The sequence below is a fragment of the Pteronotus mesoamericanus genome, unplaced genomic scaffold (assembly GCF_021234165.1).
Source record: "Pteronotus mesoamericanus isolate MK-2021 breed Mesoamerican mustached bat unplaced genomic scaffold, CSHL_Meso_final contig_73, whole genome shotgun sequence".
NCBI lineage: Eukaryota > Metazoa > Chordata > Mammalia > Chiroptera > Mormoopidae > Pteronotus > Pteronotus mesoamericanus.
In genome coordinates, this window is record NW_026555245.1 from 9219324 (window position 1) to 9241720 (window position 22397).

Here is a 22397-nt window from a genome sequence, read left to right on the forward strand (position 1 = left end):
GATGCTGGGCTGTCCAGTCTTCTCACCCCACAGCCACAACTGTAGATGATACAGATCATTAACCTGGGATTCCAGAAAAAGGATAATATAGATTGGAGCCCTCCTGCTGATGTGCAATGAACATGTAGCATGAGGAAAAAAATAAAATTTTCCTTTAAACCATTTATATTTAGGTTTGTGCTGTTGTTGTTGTTACTGCAGCAAAACTTAGCCTAATTTAACTGACATACCTTCCCCTAAATGGGATTGGTATTTGGGACCATTTCTTCTCTTATTTGAGTCCCAAGTCAGAACTTTTTCTCATTCCATATGTATGATCCCGGGTCTAGACCTACTTTCTTGCTTCCAGGTCTAACTCTTACCACTTCCTGATCTTGCAGACCAAATCTCTGCCTCTGAACTCTAGCCTGGCTAACCTAATGAACAGATCTTATGTGTTATTCCTCCCTACCTAATCCCTCAGTGCATTCATTCTAGATTCCACACAGCTGGCTCCTTCCATGTGCTGGAACTTCCTTCTGTAGCCCTGAATTGCCACAGATCCTGCTGGGCCCAAGAATGCCGCATCTGATGCACAGCTGTGCCTTCTCTGTCAGTCCTATGCCGCAATGGCTCCTACACTGCACATCCAGTGTCCGCCAGTGGTTCAGGCCTGGGTCTTGGCTCCCTCTGCTCTGTTTGCCCTGCACTACTGGGCAGCATTCCTTCCAGAGTAAACACCATGTGATCAGTAGAGGCCAGGTGGGAGGAAGGAGACAGTGAACACAAACAGAACATGGCCTGGAGGTGGTAAGAATTAAGGAATTTAAGATGAAGAGACGGGCCTAGCTCTATATTTTGATAACTCTCTGGTTTCGAAACATATCTATAAAAATAGTCTGTAATAGCCCTTGCTGGTGTGGCTCAGCAGACCGAGTGCCGGCCTGCAAACCAAAAGGTCACTGCTCCCATTCCCGATCGGGGCACACGTCTGAGTTGCAGGCCAGCTCCCCAGTTGGGGGTGTGCAAGAGGCAGCCAGTCATTGTATCTCTCACACATTGGTGTTTCTCTCCCTCTCTTTATCCCTCCCTTCCTCTCTCTTTAAAATTAAATAAATTAAATCTCTAAAAAAAAAATAGACTATCGTATGATTTGCATCTTCTGTCCCAGTCATTACATTACATTTCTGACTGGGATGGCTTTTCAGAGATGCACATAAAGATTTAGACAAGGATGTTCGTGACAGTGCTATTTAGAGTAGTGAGGGGGAAAGTCAAAACATAAATATGCACCAATGGGAGAAAGGTGAATGTAAACTATTATACGCTCATATGATGAAATGACATTTTATAAAATATGTGAGGATGAGAAAACATATTAGGTTACTAAGTGAAAAAAAAAGCAGAAATTCAAAATGGAATGTGCTACCTAATCCTGGCTGTGATTAAAATTTCATGTTTATATTTGCATAGAAAATAGACAGATGGCATTTATCTACGTATATCTATATATCTCTATATAAACATAACTCATACTGGGCTTCAGAGTAACTTTATTTTCCTTCATTATACTTTTTGTATTTCCTAAATTCTCTGTAATAAGCATGTGTTATTTTCTAATTAGAAAAACATGTTATAAAATATGAAAAGAACCATGTTTTCTATTTTGGACATGGGCTCAACTATTATACTGAGACCAGGAGATACTATTATTCTATGTCCTTTCTTTGCAACCATATATCCTCAGGTTTCATAACAAGTTTTCTCTTCTTTCCTTTTGACTTGCTCCATTTTTTCAAAAAAAAATTTTAACAAAATTATTAATTACTAACAAAATCCGAATGAAATATATATCTCAGAAATGTTTTTTCTGGGGATGCATATTATAGAATCCTGGAAACAATACTAATAATTTTTAAATGTTATGGTTATTTTCTAAAAAACAAACAAACAAACAAAAAAACTTGCCTGGAAGTAAAGCTTTAATTTAAAACAATATATTGGCCCTGGCTGGTGTGGCTCAGTAGATTGAGTGCTTGCCTATGAACCAAAAGGTCACCGGTTCCATTCCCAGTCAGGACACGTGCCTGGGTTGCGGGTCAGGTCCCCAGTTGTAGGCATGTGAGAGGCAACCAATGGATGTTTCTCTCTCACAGCTTCTCTTCCTGTCTTTCTCCCTCTCTTCCTGTCTCTCTAAATAAATAAACAAAATCTTAAATTTTTTAAAAAAGAGAAAGCCAACCCAACAATAGCTTTCTGAATGTGAATAAATAAAAATTTTGTTTTAAGCAAAAAGACCCCCCAATATACTGGTGGGTTATTTTTTAAGTCCAGAAAAGCATTTGAGGAATAGACAAAAAATTATGAATGTTTAACTTTGAAGAATTATAGTTTTTGGAAACTGGTTTTAAAGAAATCCAGAACTGGAAATCACTGAGCTGATTCTGTTTGGAAAGGGAAGAAAATAATTGTCTTTTTTTCCCCTTGAGACCATTTGGTGGCCAGTGCAGATCTAGCGCACCTCCAGCTCCCAGGACCAATCTGGGACTTGCTATTGGGCCCAATTTTGGGGGAGTCAGCATCAGGTCTCTCCGTAATGAAACCCCCTTGGAGGCAATGCCCCGGATTGCATCCCTGCCCCTGAACTCTGTTCTGCTAACCTCCCTTGAACCTAATTGTCCTGGGGAACGCAGCCTGTCCCAGGAACTAGAGCCAGTTCCACCCTTCTCGCTTTGAGGCCAGTTTTCCTGATCCTGACTCTGGGCCTTCCAATCACAGATTCCTTCCTCTTTCTGTGTCCTGCCTTGCTACAGACGGGGAGTTGCATGAATACGTGAATGAATAAAAATAATGAAAAACATGAATAAATTTATTTGAATGGGGAGCTCATATAGCTGTAATCCTTGGATACTGTGTAATACTGAACTGTCTTGGACAGGACTTACAATGGGATCTGTCTTGTCAAGCTTCAGTGGACAAACTAGCATGACTCTCCTTCCCCTCTTGCTGTGCAACTAGCCCTCTCTCAGCCTAATACCATGCCTGTCAACTCCAGTCCTAAAACATTAGGAGTAGCTCAGAGTGTTTGAAGTTAAGTCATTTGGTGATATAACAGCATCCTTTGCAAGATGTCTATTTTACCAAATGGACAAATGTGGCCTAAGAATAAATAAAATTGAAATAAATGGAATGAAATATATTGAGGAGACAAATTATTTTCCTACAATTTTAACAATATTTTGCTTTCTATATAGTCAGGGCACCAAACCCCCATGGATCAATCTGCCATTGAAATATTCTTCATGGAGAAGAAGAAAGATAATTTTGAAATTCTCGGATACCTTTCTTTTTCTACGCCTGCCTTGAAGAAGTTTAGGATCTGTAGTCCTGTAATTGCAGTGAGTGGAACTGGCAGCCTTGTGCCTACCCCTGTGGAAAGATACACACTGGAATAAATACCTTTGGCACAATGACATGGCTCAGGTGGCATTTCAGAGCCAACGACAGGCATCTGAGCAATCTGCTATCTCATTGACATTCCACCACATGCCTCAAAATTCTCCAGGCAGGTCTGACTTTAAAAATCTTACAAGGTTTGTACTTCAGGTAAGGTCTAACTATAACTTAGGTGCATTTGAGTGATTTCAGACCTTCAGATATTAATCACTTGGCAGGACATAGAGTCCAAGAGAAATGGCGTGTGAGGACTTTAAAAGAGATTTAAGCAGTGAGTCATTTGAAAGAATTCTCATGAAATTGCTTTACCCTTACTTAATCTGGCTCTTAGTTTTTAAAACCAATTGTAATACACAATATTTGGATATTTTTTTCCTACAAGTACAGTATCAAAAGTGCAGCATGTAGCCTCTGGCTTGACAAGGTAGATATTAAATAGAACGTCTTATCTTCCTGGAGAGCAATTTTTTTTTCCCCTGAGTAATTGGTAACATCCTTCCCCTGATCCCTGCAAAATATCACTGTTGAGTTCTAATCCTCATGCAGCTGAACAAGCTAGTCCTTACTTTGGCTCCCTGCAAATGAAAGGGGAGGCTTAGCCAGTAGAGTTTTTATTTGCAGGCAAACCTACACCCTTAGTTGCAGACTTAAAAGGGTGCTTTACCTCTTCAGAATGAAGTTTTGGAAATACATGTTGAACAGACTCAAGAGGTAGTCAAACTATGGGTCATGTGGATTTGTGTTAAAAGAAAGCCTGGAATATTTTGGATGTACTACCAAGTAGACTTTTCACTGAATTATGGATTGTATTATTTAAACTCCCTAAAATAAAAGGACTTTAAAGTTTTAAAAAACTAGCTTTATCTGTATGGGTTATTATTCAATTAAAATAGTGTTTATAATGATTTTTAGATAGAGACATAGGTTTATAAAAATATCTCAGAGTAGTTTGTAAAGATGAAGAAAGATTAGAGTTAGAAAAAAAAATCACAACATGTATTTTGACCCCAAAACAATCCCATAATTTTAAAATCTGCACTTGTAGATTAGCAAAAATGGGGGAATGAGACTTTTCATACATGATGGTAGGATATAAATTGCTACCAACTTTCTAGACAACAAGTTTGCACTATATATCAAAAGCCTTAAAAAGTGCACGTGTTTTGGACCAATAATTCTACTTTGTTGAATTTATTCGAGGGCCATGGAAATATACAAAGACTGGTATACAAAGATTAAGATTTACTGCAGCATCATTCATAATGATAAAGAATTAGAAACAACATAAATGTCTACAATTCAGTATTATATGAACAGATCATTATAATTTTGTACAATGGGACACCAAGCAACACTAAAATAATTCTGAAGCATACTTAATAAATAAAAAATCCATGGAAAGAACAAAGAATGAAATACAGAAATATTTATTTTAAAAATAGCACAACATTTGAAACAAATACCCATCAAAAATGGACTGTTTAAGAAATTGTGGGAAATCTGCAATGGGTAACTATGTGGTGTCAAAAAAAACAAAGTGTGTAATATGGAACCATGTCTGAGATATATTGTGAGTAGGAAAAGCAGATTACAGAATAGGTTGTATAGTATGCAGCAGTTTTTGTAACTGAAAGATAAATAAATATATGTCTGTGTATGCCTAGATATTCCTGGAAGTCTGCCAAAAGACTGGTAGCACTGGTTGCCTGGGGGGAGTTGAGAGGTGGGTTGGTGGTGGGAGGGAGACTTCTTGTGTAAAATGTTGTCTTTGAGCATTTGTCCATATGCCTATATAATTAAAAAAATCAATACCAGTAAGTACTCTATTATTTCAGTTTGTAAATAATTTCATGTCTATCCATCTGAATAGAAAGGACTCAATACCTAACAAAAAAATGTAAACAAGGATTATCTTTGGGTTGTAGGATTATGAGTAACATTCATTTTCTTCTACATGTTTTCCTGTGTTCTCCGTGCTTCTCCCCTGCCCCCATCACATTCACCACTGAGAAAAAAGATTAAGAAAATAATGAGGGGAAAAGGGAAATAAAAACATATCTAAAGGTCTGACGGGACGGTGGGGGCGGACAACGCGAGCTTGGTTCTGGCGAGTCCTGAGCTTAGCACAGCCCCTGTGTTAGGGAGGACTAGCCATGCTTCCCAGCTGGAGGAGGTAATTATAACTGAATTACCCAGTTATTGGCTGAGGCCTGCACATACATAATTAGTTTTATTACGATAACTCAGTTGTTCTTAATCTTGCCTGCTTATTGGAATACCGAGGGGGCATTAAAAAGAAACCCCAAATCTAAACATATAACAAGCCTCACCCCAGACCAATTAAATCCAAATATTTGTGGTGAAAATGGAGCATCCAGTATTATTTAAAGTCTCCCCAGGTGATTCCAATGTGCAGCCAAGGGTCAGGACTACACGTGAACCTGGGGCTTTGATCTAGTTGAAAATGCAAATACTCCTGCAAGGGCGCTGTGACTTATTATCAACAGGTTATGGGCTTCTTAAGAACAGGTAAAAGAGTAAAGGAAACATTGACCTTTTCCAAAAAGATGACAAATTCTGAGATGAGGAAAGCTGCAGACCAAATAGAACTTCCCCCAGAACTCGTTTAGTTTAAAGACAGAGGGCATCAGGAATAAAAAGCAGAATGAGAAAATTCAAGTTCTAGGACTGCTTTTATACTTCTTGGCTGCAAAATCGGGACACATTTTTCGACCCTCCAGGTATGACCCTGGTGGGGAATGTGTCAACTGGATTAGCTCAGGTATTTTGAAAATGGCCTGAGGGAAGAGGAAAGTGGAGGAAGTGTAGGGATTCCATATCACTCCTCCCTAATCAGCTCTCCGAAACTTTGCCCTCTTATAGGCTGGCTTTTGAGTATGCTTTATTTTTAAGAATTATTTCCTAGATTTAAATGAAATTCCTTAGATCACATGGCCTCTTAAGTCTTTGCTTCTTAATGTAAACCAAATTGCGAGCTGAAAATATGTAGTATTTCCTGCACTTTTCTCATCATTTTGGGGTTTTTTGATTTTCCTGAGAGCATGTGTTTTTGGAGAGTGTGTGGAAGCTTCTGCTTCAGTTTGGGCAATCAATGGTTTCCTAACCCAGTTCTTTTGTTACAGTTCCACAGGCAGAAGCCATATTTTGAAATTGGAAAAAATAGATAATCTTCCATAGCAGATTTCTTCTCCAGAGTGACAAATTCTCCACTTGTATCCCAATTCATGGACAACTTCTCTACCGGGGCCAGGATAGGGTGAGGCAAGCGAGGCATTTGCTTTGGGTGCAAAATTTGAGAGAGCACCAAACATGTCAGTAATCAAGGTACACAATATTTTAAGGCAAAAATTTTTTTAAAATGCAAAAACTAATGAAGAACATATTATCCAAACTTTAAATAAAGGGAGATTCACTAACAGTTCTGTGTGGAGCTGTATTGGAGCCTAAGGCAACAAAAAAAACAACAAACAGTGCCTCACTCACCTTACCCTGTTGCAGGCCCTATTCTATATGGTCCAAAGTACTCACTCCAAATCTGGTTGTTAGGAATTTGTATGAGGAAGAAAAGGTTCCAGCCAAGATGGAGGCATAGATAAATATGTTTCACTTCCTCACACAGCCAAAAGAAGGATAAGAACCAATTTAAAAACAAAAAACAACCCAAACTGCCAGAAAATTAAACTATATGGAAGTCTGACAACCAAGGAGTTAAAGAAGAAACATTCATCCAGACTGGTAGGAGGAGTGTGGATGGGCAGCCCTGGGGGAGAGGACACATGGCAAGGCAGCAGCTGGCATACTGGGTCGGCAAGGCAGTGGCTGGCAGACCGGGCAGCCCCACATTCGTGTGCAGGTAAACCAAGAGGAACAACTGCGTAGTGAGACAGATCCCACAACCCAGGGTTCCAGCACTGGGAAAATAAAGCATCAAAACGTCTGGCTGTAAAAACCCGTGGGGGTTGTAGCAGCAGGAGAAAATGCCAGTCTCATAGGAGAGTCTGTTGGAGGGGCCCACAGAGTCCTAGAATGTACACAAACTCACCCACATGAGAATCAGCACCAGTGCAGCACCTGAAAGGGCACAGTTTGCATGTGGGAAGTGGGGGTAAGTGACTGAAGGTGGGGCGAGAGCCAAGCAAGTGGAATTGTTCCCTCTCTGACTCCTCTACCACATATAGCACCACAATGCAACATAGTGGATTGCTCCGCCCTGGCGAATACCCAACTCTCTGCCCTTTACAACATAACAGTACACCGAGACAAAGAGATATGGCCTGAAACCAGATCAAAACTACAGAAAAAGAACTAAGTGATGAGGAGATAGCCAGGCTATCAGATGTAGAGTTCAAAACAGGGGTAATCAGGATGCTCAGAGAAATGACTGAGTATGGCCGCAAAATAAAGGAAGAAGTGAGGGTTATACAAAGTGAAATAAAGGAAAATATGCAGGGAACCAACAGTGATGAGAAAGAAACTGGCACTCATATCAACAATTTGGAAAAAAAAGGAAGAAATAAACATTCAACCAGAACAGAAGGAAGAGATAAGAATTCAAAAAAAATGAGGAGAGGCTTAGGAACCTCTGGGACAACTTTAAATGTTTCAACATCCGAATCATAGGAGTGCCTGAAGGAGAAGAGGAAGAGCAAGAAATTGAAAACTTATTTGAAACAATAATGAAAGAAAACTTCCCTACTCTGATGAAGGAAATAGACATACACATCCAGGAAGTTCAGAGAATCCCAAACAAATTGGATACAAAGGGGACCACCCCAAAGCATATCATAATTAAATTGCCAAAGATTAAAGATAAAGAGAGAAACCTAAAAGCAGCAAGAGAAAAGAAGAGAGTTACCTACAATGGAGTTCCCATAAGACTATCAGCTAATTTCTCAAAAGAAACCTTGCAGACAAGCAGGGGCTGGAAAGAAGTATTCAAAGTCATGAAAAGCAAGGACCTACATCCAAGGTTACTCTATCCAGCAAAGCTATGATTTAGAATGGAAGGGCAGATAAAGTGCTTCCCTGATAAGGTAAAGTTAAAGGAGTTCATTATCACCAAGCCCTTATTATATGAAATGTTAAAAAGGACTTATCTAAGAAAAAGAAGATCAAAACTATGAACAGTACAATGACAAGAAACTGACAACTATCAACAACTGAACCTAAAAAACAAAAACAAACTAAGCAAACAACTAAAACACGATCAGAATCACGGAAATGGAGATCACATGGACGGTTATTGGAAGAGGGGGGGAAAGGAAAGAATGAGGGAAAAGATACAGGGGATAAGAAGCATAACTGGTAGGTATAAAATAGAGAGGGGGAGGTTAAGAATAGTACAGGAAATGGAGAAGCCAAAGAAATTTTATGTATGACCATGGACATGACCTAAGGCAAGCAGGGGGGAATGCTGGAGGGAATGGGGGTACCAGGTGGGAGGGAATAAAGGAGAGAAAAAAAATGGGACAACTGTAATATTATAATCAATAAAATATACTTAAAAAAAGAATTTGTATGAAGATGAAATGAAGGAAGTACATGGACAAATTTAAAAGGTGCTTTTGTAAATTTTGTAGCTCAGATAGATTGTTGTAGGCCTAAGAGATAAGAAATGGAAAGAAAAAATAAAATGAGAGATACCGTTATATCTAATTTTATGGTCAGGAAGAGATGTTTTATATCCCTATTTAAAATTGAAAAGCTATTAGCTCTCTTATATCTTGATAGAACTCAGAATGCCAGATTGAAAAATTTACAAGGATAGTGACTAATTGAAAGGTTCATATCAAGACCATTTCAATCAATGAGAAGGTAGCACAAAGGACATTCTAATTACTCAGTATTTTTAATCAACATGTGGTGTTTCATTAATTTATCATGCATTGAGCAATTAACTTTGACTATATATTGTGTCATGACCTCCAATATATAACATGCATATTATTTTAAATGAAGTTGTATCAGGAATATCAACCTTCCTATAAAGCTGACTTAGGTGGAATTAATACATGTTTCCATCTAGGTTTTGAACAAAAATGTTGCATTCCCCAGCTTCCTTGAGATCCTAGTGATGGCAAAATTTGGAAGCATGGGGTCAAGGGATGTTTGTAGAGGGAGCCAACTTTGGTGGGTACCATTTGGCTTAGAAAATAAAGAAAAAGAGCAACCTGCCATGTGGCCAATATGTAGTCTCTTCGATTGGAGGATCTCTTTTTCATTCATTCAACAAATGTTTATTAAGCACCTACTATATCCCAGGCACTATTCTAACTGCTAGATTTAGGAGTGAACAAAATAGGCCAAAACCTATTTGCCCTTGTTGAGATTTACCTGAGAAATCATCAAAGGGAAATGAGTGTAATGGGATAAACAATTACTTGGTTTAGAAACACGGAAACAAAGAATGAAATTAATTGCCTCAACTATTTGATTAATTCCAAAATCCAATCCCCATCCTGCTACCTGCCTTGGAGTGCCCACCTGGAATGCTCACAGGTAGTGTTACTAAATGAGGAGTACAAGTTGGTTCAGGTTTTACAGCCATGCAGAGTGAATCAGATGTGGGGAAGTGGTTGTCATGAGGGAATATAGACCTGGGATTGCCAGATCTTGACAAGGAAACTGAAACCCTGATTTCTCTGTGAATCTCTTGATGTTTAAGTTCTAGCAGCTAATTCAAAATTTTCAAAAACACGATTGATCAAAAGCAACACTTCCTTAGGTCAAAGACCACCAGTTTGCACCCTTGGTCTTAGGCAGAAGTTGAGCAAAGGCGGAAAGTCTTGGGGGACAGGTGGCTCCAACTTGTAGTAACTTCAGGGCAGGAAGGAAATTCCTATACTAGCTAAGTTATCTTTGATCTAGATGCCAGAGGATTTGGGTAATAATTTTGGGTGCGCTGATACCTTACTATCTGATTTTGTTACACATTCATTCATTTGCTCATTCATTCATTCATCCATTCACTCATCAAACATCAGTAAATGGCTTCGGTGGCTAAAATACTGGTTTATTCAGTTTAAAATTTGTTCCCATGTGGCCAGTCTTTCAGGACCTTCCAGTCTGGTGGCACTGAAACGGCCTTTCTACTGTGGGTATAATGCTTCCTGTGAAAATGCTCAGCTTTGATAAACACTAACTAGGTACATTTGATTAGTCAGAGGCTCACTTGGATGCATTTCTGAGGGTAGTAATGGAAAGATGTCACTGAGGTACTATAGACACATCAGTTGTGTCTAGAGTGTCAGTTTGGTGGCTTTGCATTGTGGGTATTTTTTGTTTCAGAAGAAGGTGCTCTGCTTTACGCCTGGATTAAAACCTTTCTTTGAACTAAAGAAATCATTCTTTCTGCTGTTACAAAAACTGTCCTCTAGGTGGCGACATTTGCACCTCTCTGAGTCTCCCCGGGACTGCTTGCCTGCCATCCCCACCAGCAAGGCTACTTTATTCTTTGGCCAGACAACTGTGCCAGCAACCTCTGCCCAGAGCAGTTCTCTCCCAGCTCTTGTGGGATCTGCAATGCTTCCGGCTGACTTCTAATTGGCCTTTCGTGTGTCTAGCCATACTCCTTAGGGTTGCTTTGAATGGTAGCCTGGATAGCTGCTCCTTCTCCTGAACTCCTAGCAATCCTTTCTCTATGCTGTCTGTTAGCAGCAAGTGCTTCTTATTTGTTCTTGTTGTTTATTCTTTTATGCATGTGGACTGTCTGCCCAAATAGATTATTAAGCCTTTAAGGGCTTTGTATGCCTCAGGCATCTGGCACAGTGCACTGCCTGGGACAGGCAGTCTGTGAGTGAGTTTGTTGTTGATGGAGGTTTGGGTATCTATTTATCATTTCCTGTCTGTTTTAGGATAGTCACTCTTTTAGGTGTCCTGAAAACAGTTATGAAAAAGGTTTGTACTCTCAAGCAGCTCCTCATTGAGAAAGAGAAGGAAATGGACAATCACAGTGAGGTGGTGTAGTGTATGCTGTGAAAGAGCCAGGCTAAGTGACTCTGGGAACAGAAATGCAGGCTAACCGCCCCCCCCCCCCACCCCCTTACCAGCCAACCCACCCGCCAGCCCAGGAGCTCCTTCTATAAGAGTGCAACCTTTTTACTCCTAGAGACTAAACTGTGCTTTTGACTATCTTCCTTTTTCAGATCCCAAAGACAGGGTGATATATGGTCATAGGGGTAGGTCTCTGTCTCAGGAGACCACAGAAGAGGCGACAGTCTTCCCGTGTTCCTCTGACCTTCAGTGTTCAAGCTGCTAGGGTTTTGTGGTTTGTTCTTCAACTGTCTCTCTGGTAGTTGCCCTGGAATCCTCAAAATGGTTTATCATCTCAGTTTCTGTTTGGGGTGATTTTGACTTACTGATCTACTTTTTAGTGGTAAGATGTATCCAAATGGCCTTTTTCCTGTGAAGTTTTCTCCAGTTCTCTGGAATAGAATGCATTATTCCTTCCTTTTTATATCTTCAGATGGTTACATCATCTATCCTGATTTTAATAGATTGATTTCACTTTGTCATTTTGTTCACAGCCACATATTGCCTTAAGACTATATACCTATGGAGGGCAAGGATCATATTGTATTCATCTTAGTATCTCTCTCTTCCTGCACTTTCACTTTATTTACAAATAGGAGGCAACTGATAAATGTTTGTTGATTTAAGGAACTAGAAACTTTGTAACATCCATGTTTTAGTCGCATATTTTAAAGAGTATTTGCCTGTAGAACATGGCCAACGACTTCAGTGGTTTCTACGTGGATTTTGTTTGCTTGACTTAGGTTGTATGAATATTTGCTTGGCAAATGCTTTCCAGATATATATGCAAAGATTCCCATGTTCCAGCCCAGATCTCAGCCCAGACTTGGAATTTTCTTTTCCTGTTTCCTTCTTGACACATTATATGACTTTATCACTGTAGTGCATTCATTTTCCTTACTTCCTGATTTCTTCCCAGTATTTGAAACAACATCTTCCTATTGATTTGTATTATCCATTCGAATATCTACTGGATGCCAAGGAGTGTCCCTGATGCTTGGGACTCAGGGGTGACAAAACAGACTTTGATTGTATCTACAGGGGATTGAAAGGGTTTAATTCCTTTCTTCAAAAGAAAAAAGAAAAGGTCAATTCAGTTAAAATGGATTACCTGGAAGCTTGACTGCACAAGTCAAAATCTCCAAAATTCTCCACATTCTCCAGTATCTCAGAGGATCCTTGGCTAGGAAACCCAAACACTTGAAGTTTCCTGACTATCATTTGACTTTCTGGTGTTCTGTACCTCACTGAAACCCATTTATATACATATATTAGAGGATGCATATTTATAAGTTTTTTTCCCCAAGCCATTTAAAAGTTCTGCATATTGAATTTCAGTCTTTAATTTCATTAGTTGCTTAATTTTAAATTTTAATTTCACATCAAGTCTAGAGGCTTTCTGTAGTTATTCACATGCAGGGCATCAAGTTTGTTCTTGCTGCTCTCCTGCCCAAGGTGAAATTTAATCATTTTCTAGGCTAAATATCCTTTTAAAAAAGGAGCCTAAAAGAAAGATCTTATGCTTGTATGATTTATTTTATCTAATTCCTGAGAGACAGAGACAGAGAGAAAGAGGGAGAGAGTCAAGGGGTGGAGGTAATGGTAAATGAGAGAAGGCAGCCATGTACCTGTCACCCAAGAACCCTATGTGGGTTCTTGACTTGTAAGCAACAGCACAGTCATGACCTTACTTTACACTCTGGATCAGCAAGTTGCAGCAGAGACATCTCAGAGAAAACATAAAATATTAAAAAGAGATTCCCTTCATGAAATACAATTTACTTTCAAGATGTCAGGTTCCATTAAGGCAGAAAGCAATGTTTTACCTCTTGTAGCTATTAGACCAAATAAACCTGAATGAGCAAGGAGATTTTGGGTGCCATTTTTCAGTCCTATGACAGCAAAATATGCAAACAACATTATGTAAACTGCCCCAATTGGAAGTGGAAAAAATTCTAAAATAAAATTTTGCTGTTCGATTTTGGTTTTCCCATTTATCGATTTTACTCTATTGCTTTTCTTCCACATTATTTTGCATTTTCCCAACAGTCATCTCTCAGTCTCCGTTCAGAAGGGTAAATTTGATTATTTGGTTGTTAAACATCGTGTACCTTTTCAAAAAGAAGAGAACGTGTGAAAAACAAACCAACCAACCAATAAACAACCTCAACGGCATGAAAAGTTGGAAGGTATCAGAAGCTCTTGCAAACTTGGGTAGCCTCACTTTTCTGCTCAGGATTTAGGTTTGTATGTTCATTAACTTTGCGGACACTTTCGCCTATCAATCCCCTCTGCCCCGCCATGGGAAACCCATGACAATTTCTTCTCTTCCCAAGTCGCACTCCATGATTGAGTGTATCTTATTTTCCCCGACTGAACTGGGGTCAGAGGTGACGCGAGATACTTTCTAACCGAATGGCGTTTTAGAAATAGGAAAGGGAAAGAATACAGAAGTGGCTGCGGAGTGACTCCGCAAGCCGATCGGCGCTGTCCGGAAGCTGGGGCCACGAGCGCCGCGGCCGCCTACCGGGAGCCGGACGGCAGCGGTGCCAGGAGCTCGCGGGGCCGAACCCCGCGGCTTCCTGGAGGGCCGAGGCCGCGCTCCGGGGCTGGTGGGCTGAAGGGAAAGCAGAAGCCGCCATATTCCCGCTTTACCACTCCCGGCGGACGACCCGCCGCCAGCGGCAGGTTGGCGGAGGCCCGGGCTGTGCCTCGGCAACCCGGCCCCGCCCCCTGCGGAGGCGGCGGTGACCGCTGCGCCCGCGGGCCCCGCAGAGGGCGCGGGAGCGGGAGGCGCCCGTAGAGCCGGAGGGGGCGGACCAGCCCGGGAGCAGCGCGGGCTAGGCGAGAGCCGCACAGAGAAGCGCGCGCGGCGGCTGCGAGCCCAGGAGAGCCTCCAGGAGGGGCCGGGCGGCACCGCCTCCCTGCTCCCTCCTCCTCTTCCACCACCACCTCCTCCTCCTCCTCCTTCTCCTGCCGCCTCCCTTTCCCTCCCGGATCTGTGCTCCAGTTCAGAGAAAGAAGAAAATGTGTGTGTGTGGCGAGGGGGAGGGCGAACACTGAGCAGCCGCTCCGCGCCAGGCAATCGGGGCCGGGGGTGGGCTCCTGGCGGAGGTGGAGGCGGAGGCAGAGGAGCGCGCGGCGTCCGGGCGGGCGGTGGGCGCGGGCAGGGCCGAGGGCGCCCGGGAGCCGTGTCAGGAGGCGGCGAGGAGCGGGCGCGCCGGGCGCAAGGAGCCGTCGGCGGCCGCTCTCTACGGAGACGCCCCGGTGGATGTGCTCTCGTCGGCCGGCACAGGGCTTAGGGGAGCCTCCGCGGCGGCGGCGCGGGGGGCGAGGCGGGCCGCCCTTTGCCGGGGAAGGAAGACCGGGCGTCTGAGCGAGGCCGGGCGCGGCGGCCTTTTCTTGCGCGCCTCCCGAACCAGCCTCCCGCGCCCGCCTCGTTCTTGCCGGCTGCTCCAGCCTTCCGCTCCTAAGGCACCCCCGGCCCACCTGGTGGCCCCGGCCCTGGCCGCTGTCCCCGCGGCGGTTCCCAGAGCTCGTCCCGGACGCGCGCCCGGGCGGCGGGGGCTCTACGGCCACCGCTGCCTCGGGGGAGCGAGGGCGGGAGGGTGTGTGTGAGTGCGTGTAAGCAGGGGGTGCCGGCTGGGCTGCAGCGGAGGCACTTTGGAAGAATGACTCTGGAGTCCATCATGGCGTGCTGCCTGAGCGAGGAGGCCAAGGAAGCCCGGCGGATCAACGACGAGATCGAGCGGCAGCTCCGCAGGGACAAGCGGGACGCCCGCCGGGAGCTTAAGCTGCTGCTGCTCGGTGAGTACCGCCCCGGGTCGGCTGCTGCAGGCCCTCTCGCCGGGCCTCAGCGTTGCCCACCTGCCAACCCCGGGCTCCCGGGGCCGCTGCCCTCAGCGGCCCCCGCCCCCGGGAGCCCGCGGCTTGTCATTAACCTCCCCAGGCGCGACCCCGGCCACTACCCGCACCCGTTTGGGCGCGCGCGCCCGCGTACACACTGGCGCGCGCGCGCACGCGGGGGTCCGGCTGCCCTGCCCAGGTCCTCGGCGTGTCCCTTTGGGTATCCCTAAGGGCTGTGCATGAGGGGTGCGCCTTGATTTGCTGTGCATCAGCTAAATGGCAGATCACTTGGTGGGGGGCAGACCGCGAGGTGGGGCGGTGGGAAAGGTGAGCAGAGGGGTTGAACTTCCAGTGTTGTGGCCTCGGCGTCCCTTGGGGTGGTGGAGTGGGGGAGCTGTGTGAGGGTGTGTGGCCCGAGGGTGCGATCAGAGTCAGGGCGCGTTGGGAGATGGCGTGCAGCGGGGTGGCCTGTGTGCAACCATTATCAATGTGTTCTGGGGTCCGGAGGGAATGATGGAACGTTGGGCAGACTCGATCGCGACTGGATTCTCCAAGGAGTGATGTGGGAGCCCAGCGGCTGGCTTTCCAAAGAAAGGCTTATGTATTTGGGGGGCGGGGGGAGGCAAGCCCAAATGCGTCACCCCAGTGCTGTTCTCCAGCCACCTGATCACCTAAAGGAGGAACCCCCAAAGAGTTTCTTGACCAGAGGATGGTGACAGGCGTGTTTATTGTCTGCACCATTCCTTCCAGATTAGGATGAGAGATAGGTGAAGCGCTGTGCTGTGTGGTTGTTGACAGCGACGGTATCTTTTGTTTAATGAGGCAACCCAGATGTAGGCCTGTATTCACAGTAGTTACTACTGAAAACCAGTGCAGCCTCTCAATTACTCTCATGGAAACAAATAAAAACCTTTTGTTTCAAACGGACAGTATTTCACTATCTTTGGAATCTGGGCTAGAAGGAAAACGGGAAGTGTACAGCAAAAATTTCTCTTTAATGTCTAAGAAAAACAACTTAACATTCTTCCTTAACACTAAGTTAATAAGAAAATTCTGGTTCTCAATTCGGAATTCTATTGATTATTATCTCTGAGAGAATGTTCATAATAAACGATAAGGGTTCACGTACAAGCCAGCGAGCCGTAACTCTGAGCTATTGTGGTAGGAAGAGCAAACAGCTTTGCAGTTACAGGCCTGAAAAATGCCTGCATTTGTGTCCAGGATATTTGCGTGTACCATACGTTTCTTACACATTTGTGGAAGAAAATGTTGTATTGTCAATTCGGATTTGAGAAACATTTGTTTTCTTTCTTGAGCATTCCATCTCCTGGTTCAAGGAACCAATTGCCTTTTGGACTGAACTGCTTATGTGCGGGATCATTTACAAGCAGGAACAAAATATAATGATCACAAATAGTTACAAATGGTGAATTCACATGCCCTGCCTTATGTCTTCATTGTGAAACCAGATTAGATAAATGTGCACATGTGTAAAGAACAGAAGGCAAAGCGCTGGATAAAATAGTGGGCTTCAGGAAATGAAGCCAGGGGTGGGGAAGTACAATGGGGAAATGAAGCTCTTTTACAGTTTTTCTCATTTTGGGCTATTTCTAATGGCTGCAAACATGTAGTTGAATGTTTTCTGAATTCTCACTGTTGAGAAGAAAATAGGGCAAGAAAAATGTATAGGGCATTTATGTGAAGGACTAAGGGAAAATCATATATTTTAGAGCACCTTAAGAACTATTTTCTTTTTCTTTTTCCCTGTTTACAGTCTTGTCTTGTTTCTATCTAGCTCTGAATCGGGCATTTGAGGTCTCTGAAGCCAGGCCTATTGCCTGAAATGTGACAGCTCTGGGTTCCTAGCAGCTCTGAGTTAGAGCCAAGGAGGTTTGTTGTATGAGGGCCTACGTTTCAACGTCTAGGAGGACTTTTAGGGAAATACATGTATATGTATGCTTAATTACATGCTGTGTATTTTAATAACATATGGTGTTTTAAAAAATGAACTTGGAGGTAGGAAAAAAATTAAAGTAAAACAATTTCACTGCTAAAGTGGTGGTAGTGTGATTTTTTTGTCTGATTAGATACTTGAGTAGGGTTTAATACATCCCCATGCTAAGCCCCCTAATATGGCCTATTAGAAGTAGTAGAAAATGTGACTCTCATTTAGGACATACATTTATCAGTAACATTTACAAATTATACAATTTTCTGTTAGAAATATTTTGCCTAGACATCATGTAAAATTGGCTAAAGCTTCATGTCCTAGGTGTGTTGCTTTCGTAACATAGCTTCCACAATATCTACACTATTAATGTAGTAAATACTGTATACTAAATGTAGGTTTGTGTGTGTGGTGGATGTGCGTGTGATTGATTTCACGATTTTTTCAGTCCAGGAGAGAAACTATTGTTGATCTAAACAAGGTATGGTATTGGGGAGGAGTTCCCTTTCAGAAACTCCTGACTTGCTCTTTTCATAGTCTTGATATTCCTTCATTCATTTAAATGATACCTATCCAAAGGAGGTTATAGATATGTCATTTCACAGTTTAAAGGGTCACCAGTATTTTTAACTAGCTTATTGAAATTGAGGATTTACCCTTATATTTAAATAAAATTCCTGACACCATTTTAATGGAAATTGATTTATTTGGCCGGAGACCCTTGCATTTGTTCCCATAATTATTTAATTTTATATATTAATAGTATGGAGAAATTATTGTAGAAAGGGAAAATAGTAGTTACCTGCCTTAATGAAAGGATGGCAATAAAATTTGGGCTGTTTTGATTCATATCCAGCAATTATGCCATTGTGTTCCAAATTCTGTAATATTCATATATATTGGTTTTTTAGTCTTTTTAAAAAATGAACTCAAACATATTACCATAAAATATCATATTTAATTCTGATTTCTTGTTTCCTTTAACTTAGTCATTCTCTAAATTCATTTTTATTGGTGTTTATTTTCTTTGACACCTTTGAAAACTTTGTATTCTACAGATGTATGGAATAGCATACTTTAACTTGGTTGAAGTTTTTATATACTTTCTAGGTGTAAAAATACATCATATTTTTCATTGATTAATATTCATGAATATTAACTAAATATTTCTATGGGTGGTACGAGATCACACTATGTATCAATAACATCAGTGTCCTTAAGTCTATATAAAAGAAGTGGCTTTGAATGTCAGCTTCTAGTTACAGATGTTCATACTGAAATTTTTTTTCGATTTCCTGAAGATATATATTTTTTGCTCTTGGTCTGTTCTGATTTTACATATTTTTGAAATCTTTACTCTTCAGATCTTAATCACCCAATAGGAAGATTTACCGAACCTATTTATTTCTCGAATGCCACCTTTCGAAGACAGGCATATTGAGGTCAGTCTTAGATGGAAGATTGTATGTTCTTGATCTAAGTGAATTACATGTGTGATGGTAGATTTTCTTTCTGTTTATAGACTGTGAGCTTATGAAGGTAGGGATTGTGTCTCTATTGTTCACTACTAGATCCCAGGTCCTACCACTGTGTAGCTTATAGAATATTCTCAGTATTTGTTGGATGAATAAATTTACTTATGATCTCCCGATAGAAATAATAATATAATGAATAAATTATAGAGATGCAGGGATATGTAATGTTTTCAATATGTGGCACAAAAACACATGATCTTTTTTTAAAAAGTGTATGTAACTCTGAGTCAACTGAATACAAATGCATTCCAGGATAGGCAGTGTTAATGTAAAATGTAACATCACATATCAGACCAGTGAGGTAGAGTTCTTTGCTGGGTGCATTTGGGAATACCAGTCATGCTTTAAGTACGAAAGTTTAAAGAAAAAAAAAAAAAGGAAACCATGCCATGTCTTGATTACTTTTTATCATGTAGAAGCTAGTTTAACACTATCTCTTTTTGCCATACAGTTTTCTCCTTGATACACTGGTCAGAATACAGGTGACTGAACAGATTTTTAAGATTTACCTATCAATGGCATGAGGAGAATCACAATTACTAAATACAGAATATTAGGAATTGCAGGTAGAACCTTTTAAATTGGAGAGGTACATGTATGTATTGAAAACTGTACAGTACAAGAAGGGACACAGATGCCTGGGAATGCCCTGGCAAATTTAGAGTGTATGGAGAGTCCATTCACACAGGTCTAGAAAAGAACAGCCTCCTCACTACCCCTCGGTAGAGTTCACTGGAGGAAGAAGAACGAGGATGCTGATTGCCTGAATTAACCTAGAGGTTAGTGGCTGTCTAGGATGGCTACCCAGAACCACAAAATGAAAGCACCCCTCTAAGCGGCCTTAACAACAGCATCTCCCTGGAAATGCCAATAATGGTGTTTTTGATGCTGCTTTAAGACCAAACGGATTTTATTTTTGCTACTCTTCGAGCTTTCAAGTGTTGAATATGCTTCTAAATGTCAGGGTTTATTTGGACTCATTTCTTCTTCTTTCTTCCTTTTTTTGAAAAAAGTACTTATAGTTTATGTCTGAAGAGTGACGTGGGAGCATCCTTCCTACAAATCACTCGTTGACTTATAACAAAGCCTTTCAGAATAAGGTTTTTGCATTAAACCATGTGAATTCATTGTTTAGCGCTGCCATATTAACTGTCAGTCCCTACGTTATTTCTTTGTATGGGAACCTTGACACAAATTAAAACCCTGCTGAGCAGTGAAATTATCTCATGTGTATCTCTTCAGTTATTTTTACATACGTTTAGGAAAGAGAACCAGAAGAATAATGTTAGTAGCCATTTTGTTTATTACAAATAAGTTTGATAGCTTCTTTTTCATTTAAAAAAAACGCCAGCTGCATTTTATAAGAGACAGATTATGTTCAATTTTTAGAGATGCCTAGTAAATGTAGTTATTATTTCTATTACAGATGAATTTTTAAAAACCTGAAAGTTTTTTTTTTGCGGTTGTGAAGCTCCGTGCTATGCTAGACTTAGCAGAAAAAGGGAACAGATTTTTTCTTCATGATTCAGGCAAACTTATACTTGAAAAGAAATGAAGGCGGTTTTCCAAAGATGATTTTATTTCAGCATTTATATTAATTTTTCTTTAAGGGGAGGTTATTAATTCTATTGATGTTACTAGAAATGTTGACTGGGTATTGTAGAGGGAAAGTAGGGAGTTCAAAGGGTACATCTTGGAAGAGAGAGAAGCCATTTTAAGAAGGTTAAGATACTGTTTTATCCACAAGAACGGGGAGGGAATTTGTTTCCTTCAGACCCTTATGTCTTGCATTGAGGAGAATACAAGTATTTGCAGCAACAAATTTAAAGCCTAATTTCCTAGTTGAAGGGGAGGGCAGTGACATTTTTCATAAGGAAACTTTAATCATGGCTTTTAAGGCAACGTTAAAATCTTTGCAGAATTAATCCTAGGGAAGTGTGAAATAGCAATAGAAGGTAAAATGTGTGATTGTTGGTAATTAAATCTGTGGCAATAACTGACTACAGTAAACAGTGAATTTTTTTTTCTCTTGTTCTGCCGAATGGAGTAACATTAAAGAAAGAGCTATTACCAGGCCCGAACACTATTTTGTGTGAACAGCTGTTACTAATAAAATTATAGGAAGTTGTTTGACAATCACCTTTGATATGTTATGATACTGATATGTAAAAATCTGTCTGATTTCTCAGCTAATATGCAGTAAGAAGAAAAAAAGGACCTAAACATGCTGTTGGAAATGACTTCATAAATCCTGGGTGGTCATGAGTCTAGACATGACAAGTGATATTGAGAACCAAAAACTGAATTCGCTAAATAGCTCTAGAGTTGACCCTTATAGCTAGCCATGATTTCAAAAATTAAGGCAGAATATTTTGTTAAACGCCTTTATGGTTCAATTTTAAGAAAAAAATGAGTATTATTTAAAAGTCAAGTTGTGAAGGGATTTCAAATTCATTTATTCATCAAACACTTGCCAGTTATTGGAAAATAAGCATTTCCTCTAATTTTTTTTTTTTTTTTTAACCAGGCATATCATAAGAAAGAGCTACATACAGAATGCTGGTCAAATGAACAAATATTAAGCACCTATTATGTTCAATATCATGTGTTATATGGGACACTCCTTATTTCTTGTTTGCCAACAGGAAAGGCTACAAGCACTTGTCACATTTCTTGTTGTTTCACAGTTGACGCCCTCGGACTGACATGTCCTTCTGAGTATTATTATCCTTCCTGGCTTTGGCTTTTCTATTGGCTCTTAATACAAAGAAAAAGACAAAATAATCTGAAGGCCATTGTAGAAGCTTTCCGGGGATTACACAACTGGGGAAAGCAGATGATCTTAAGAATTTGAACTCCTGAGTTATGTATGTATTATTTCCTTGGACCATACACTTTTTTCCCTTTAACAGTAGCTATGAGAAACTATTAGAACTCCCTCCCTAACTAGATTGGTAGCTCGGTGCCATGCGGGGGTGGGGTATTGGTGGGCAGTGATAGTGGCTCTTGCTTCTTTGTATCCAATGTAGCACAGCACCAGGCTGGATTTACAAGTATGTTGTTAGTAATTGGGTCTTATATAGGGCCTTGGAGAGTGGGGGCAGGTGGGCAGCTGGATTCCCAAAAGGAAGTAGAGCAGATGGAAGAAGTGAATTTAAATTTTTTGCTTTCTTCTGATGGGTGTTATCCTTATGTTCTCCACTTGCCACTCCTGTTTGCTCTTCTGTGGGCCACCTGGGGCACAGTGAAAGGAATTCTGTTTTAAAGATGAAATTGAAGTACTCTTTGTCTCCATGCCCGCTTCTCATTCATTCTGCTGCGATAATGATTCATTTGCACATTCTTATATTGTTTCGCGTTGAAAAGCCAGTAGTGTTTATCAGGCAGTTTGAATGGAAAATTGTTACACCAGGTCCTTTGAAATTTGAAAATTCCACACACCTTTATTACAGAATTAATCTTGGATTGTGAGCCATTTGATTGCTTTAGAAACAAAATATTTGTTTCAAGGAAGTGTGTAATGGATTGTGGTGTGGTTAGCAACTAGAATGTTATTAATGCCATTATATTCCTGACACCTC

General features: G+C 41.3%; 1 protein-coding gene across 1 annotated transcript in view; it reads left to right on the forward strand.

Moving 5' to 3' along the window:
• Window positions 1–14926: 14926 nt before the first annotated feature.
• Window positions 14927–22397, forward strand: part of LOC129078244 (guanine nucleotide-binding protein G(q) subunit alpha) — a 262495-nt gene continuing 255024 nt past the window's right edge. Inside the window, exon 1 of the mRNA XM_054583001.1 lies at window positions 14927–15294. Coding sequence (XP_054438976.1) covers window positions 15159–15294 — 136 coding nt within the window. The 5' untranslated portion in view covers window positions 14927–15158. The remainder of the gene's footprint in view (window positions 15295–22397) is intronic.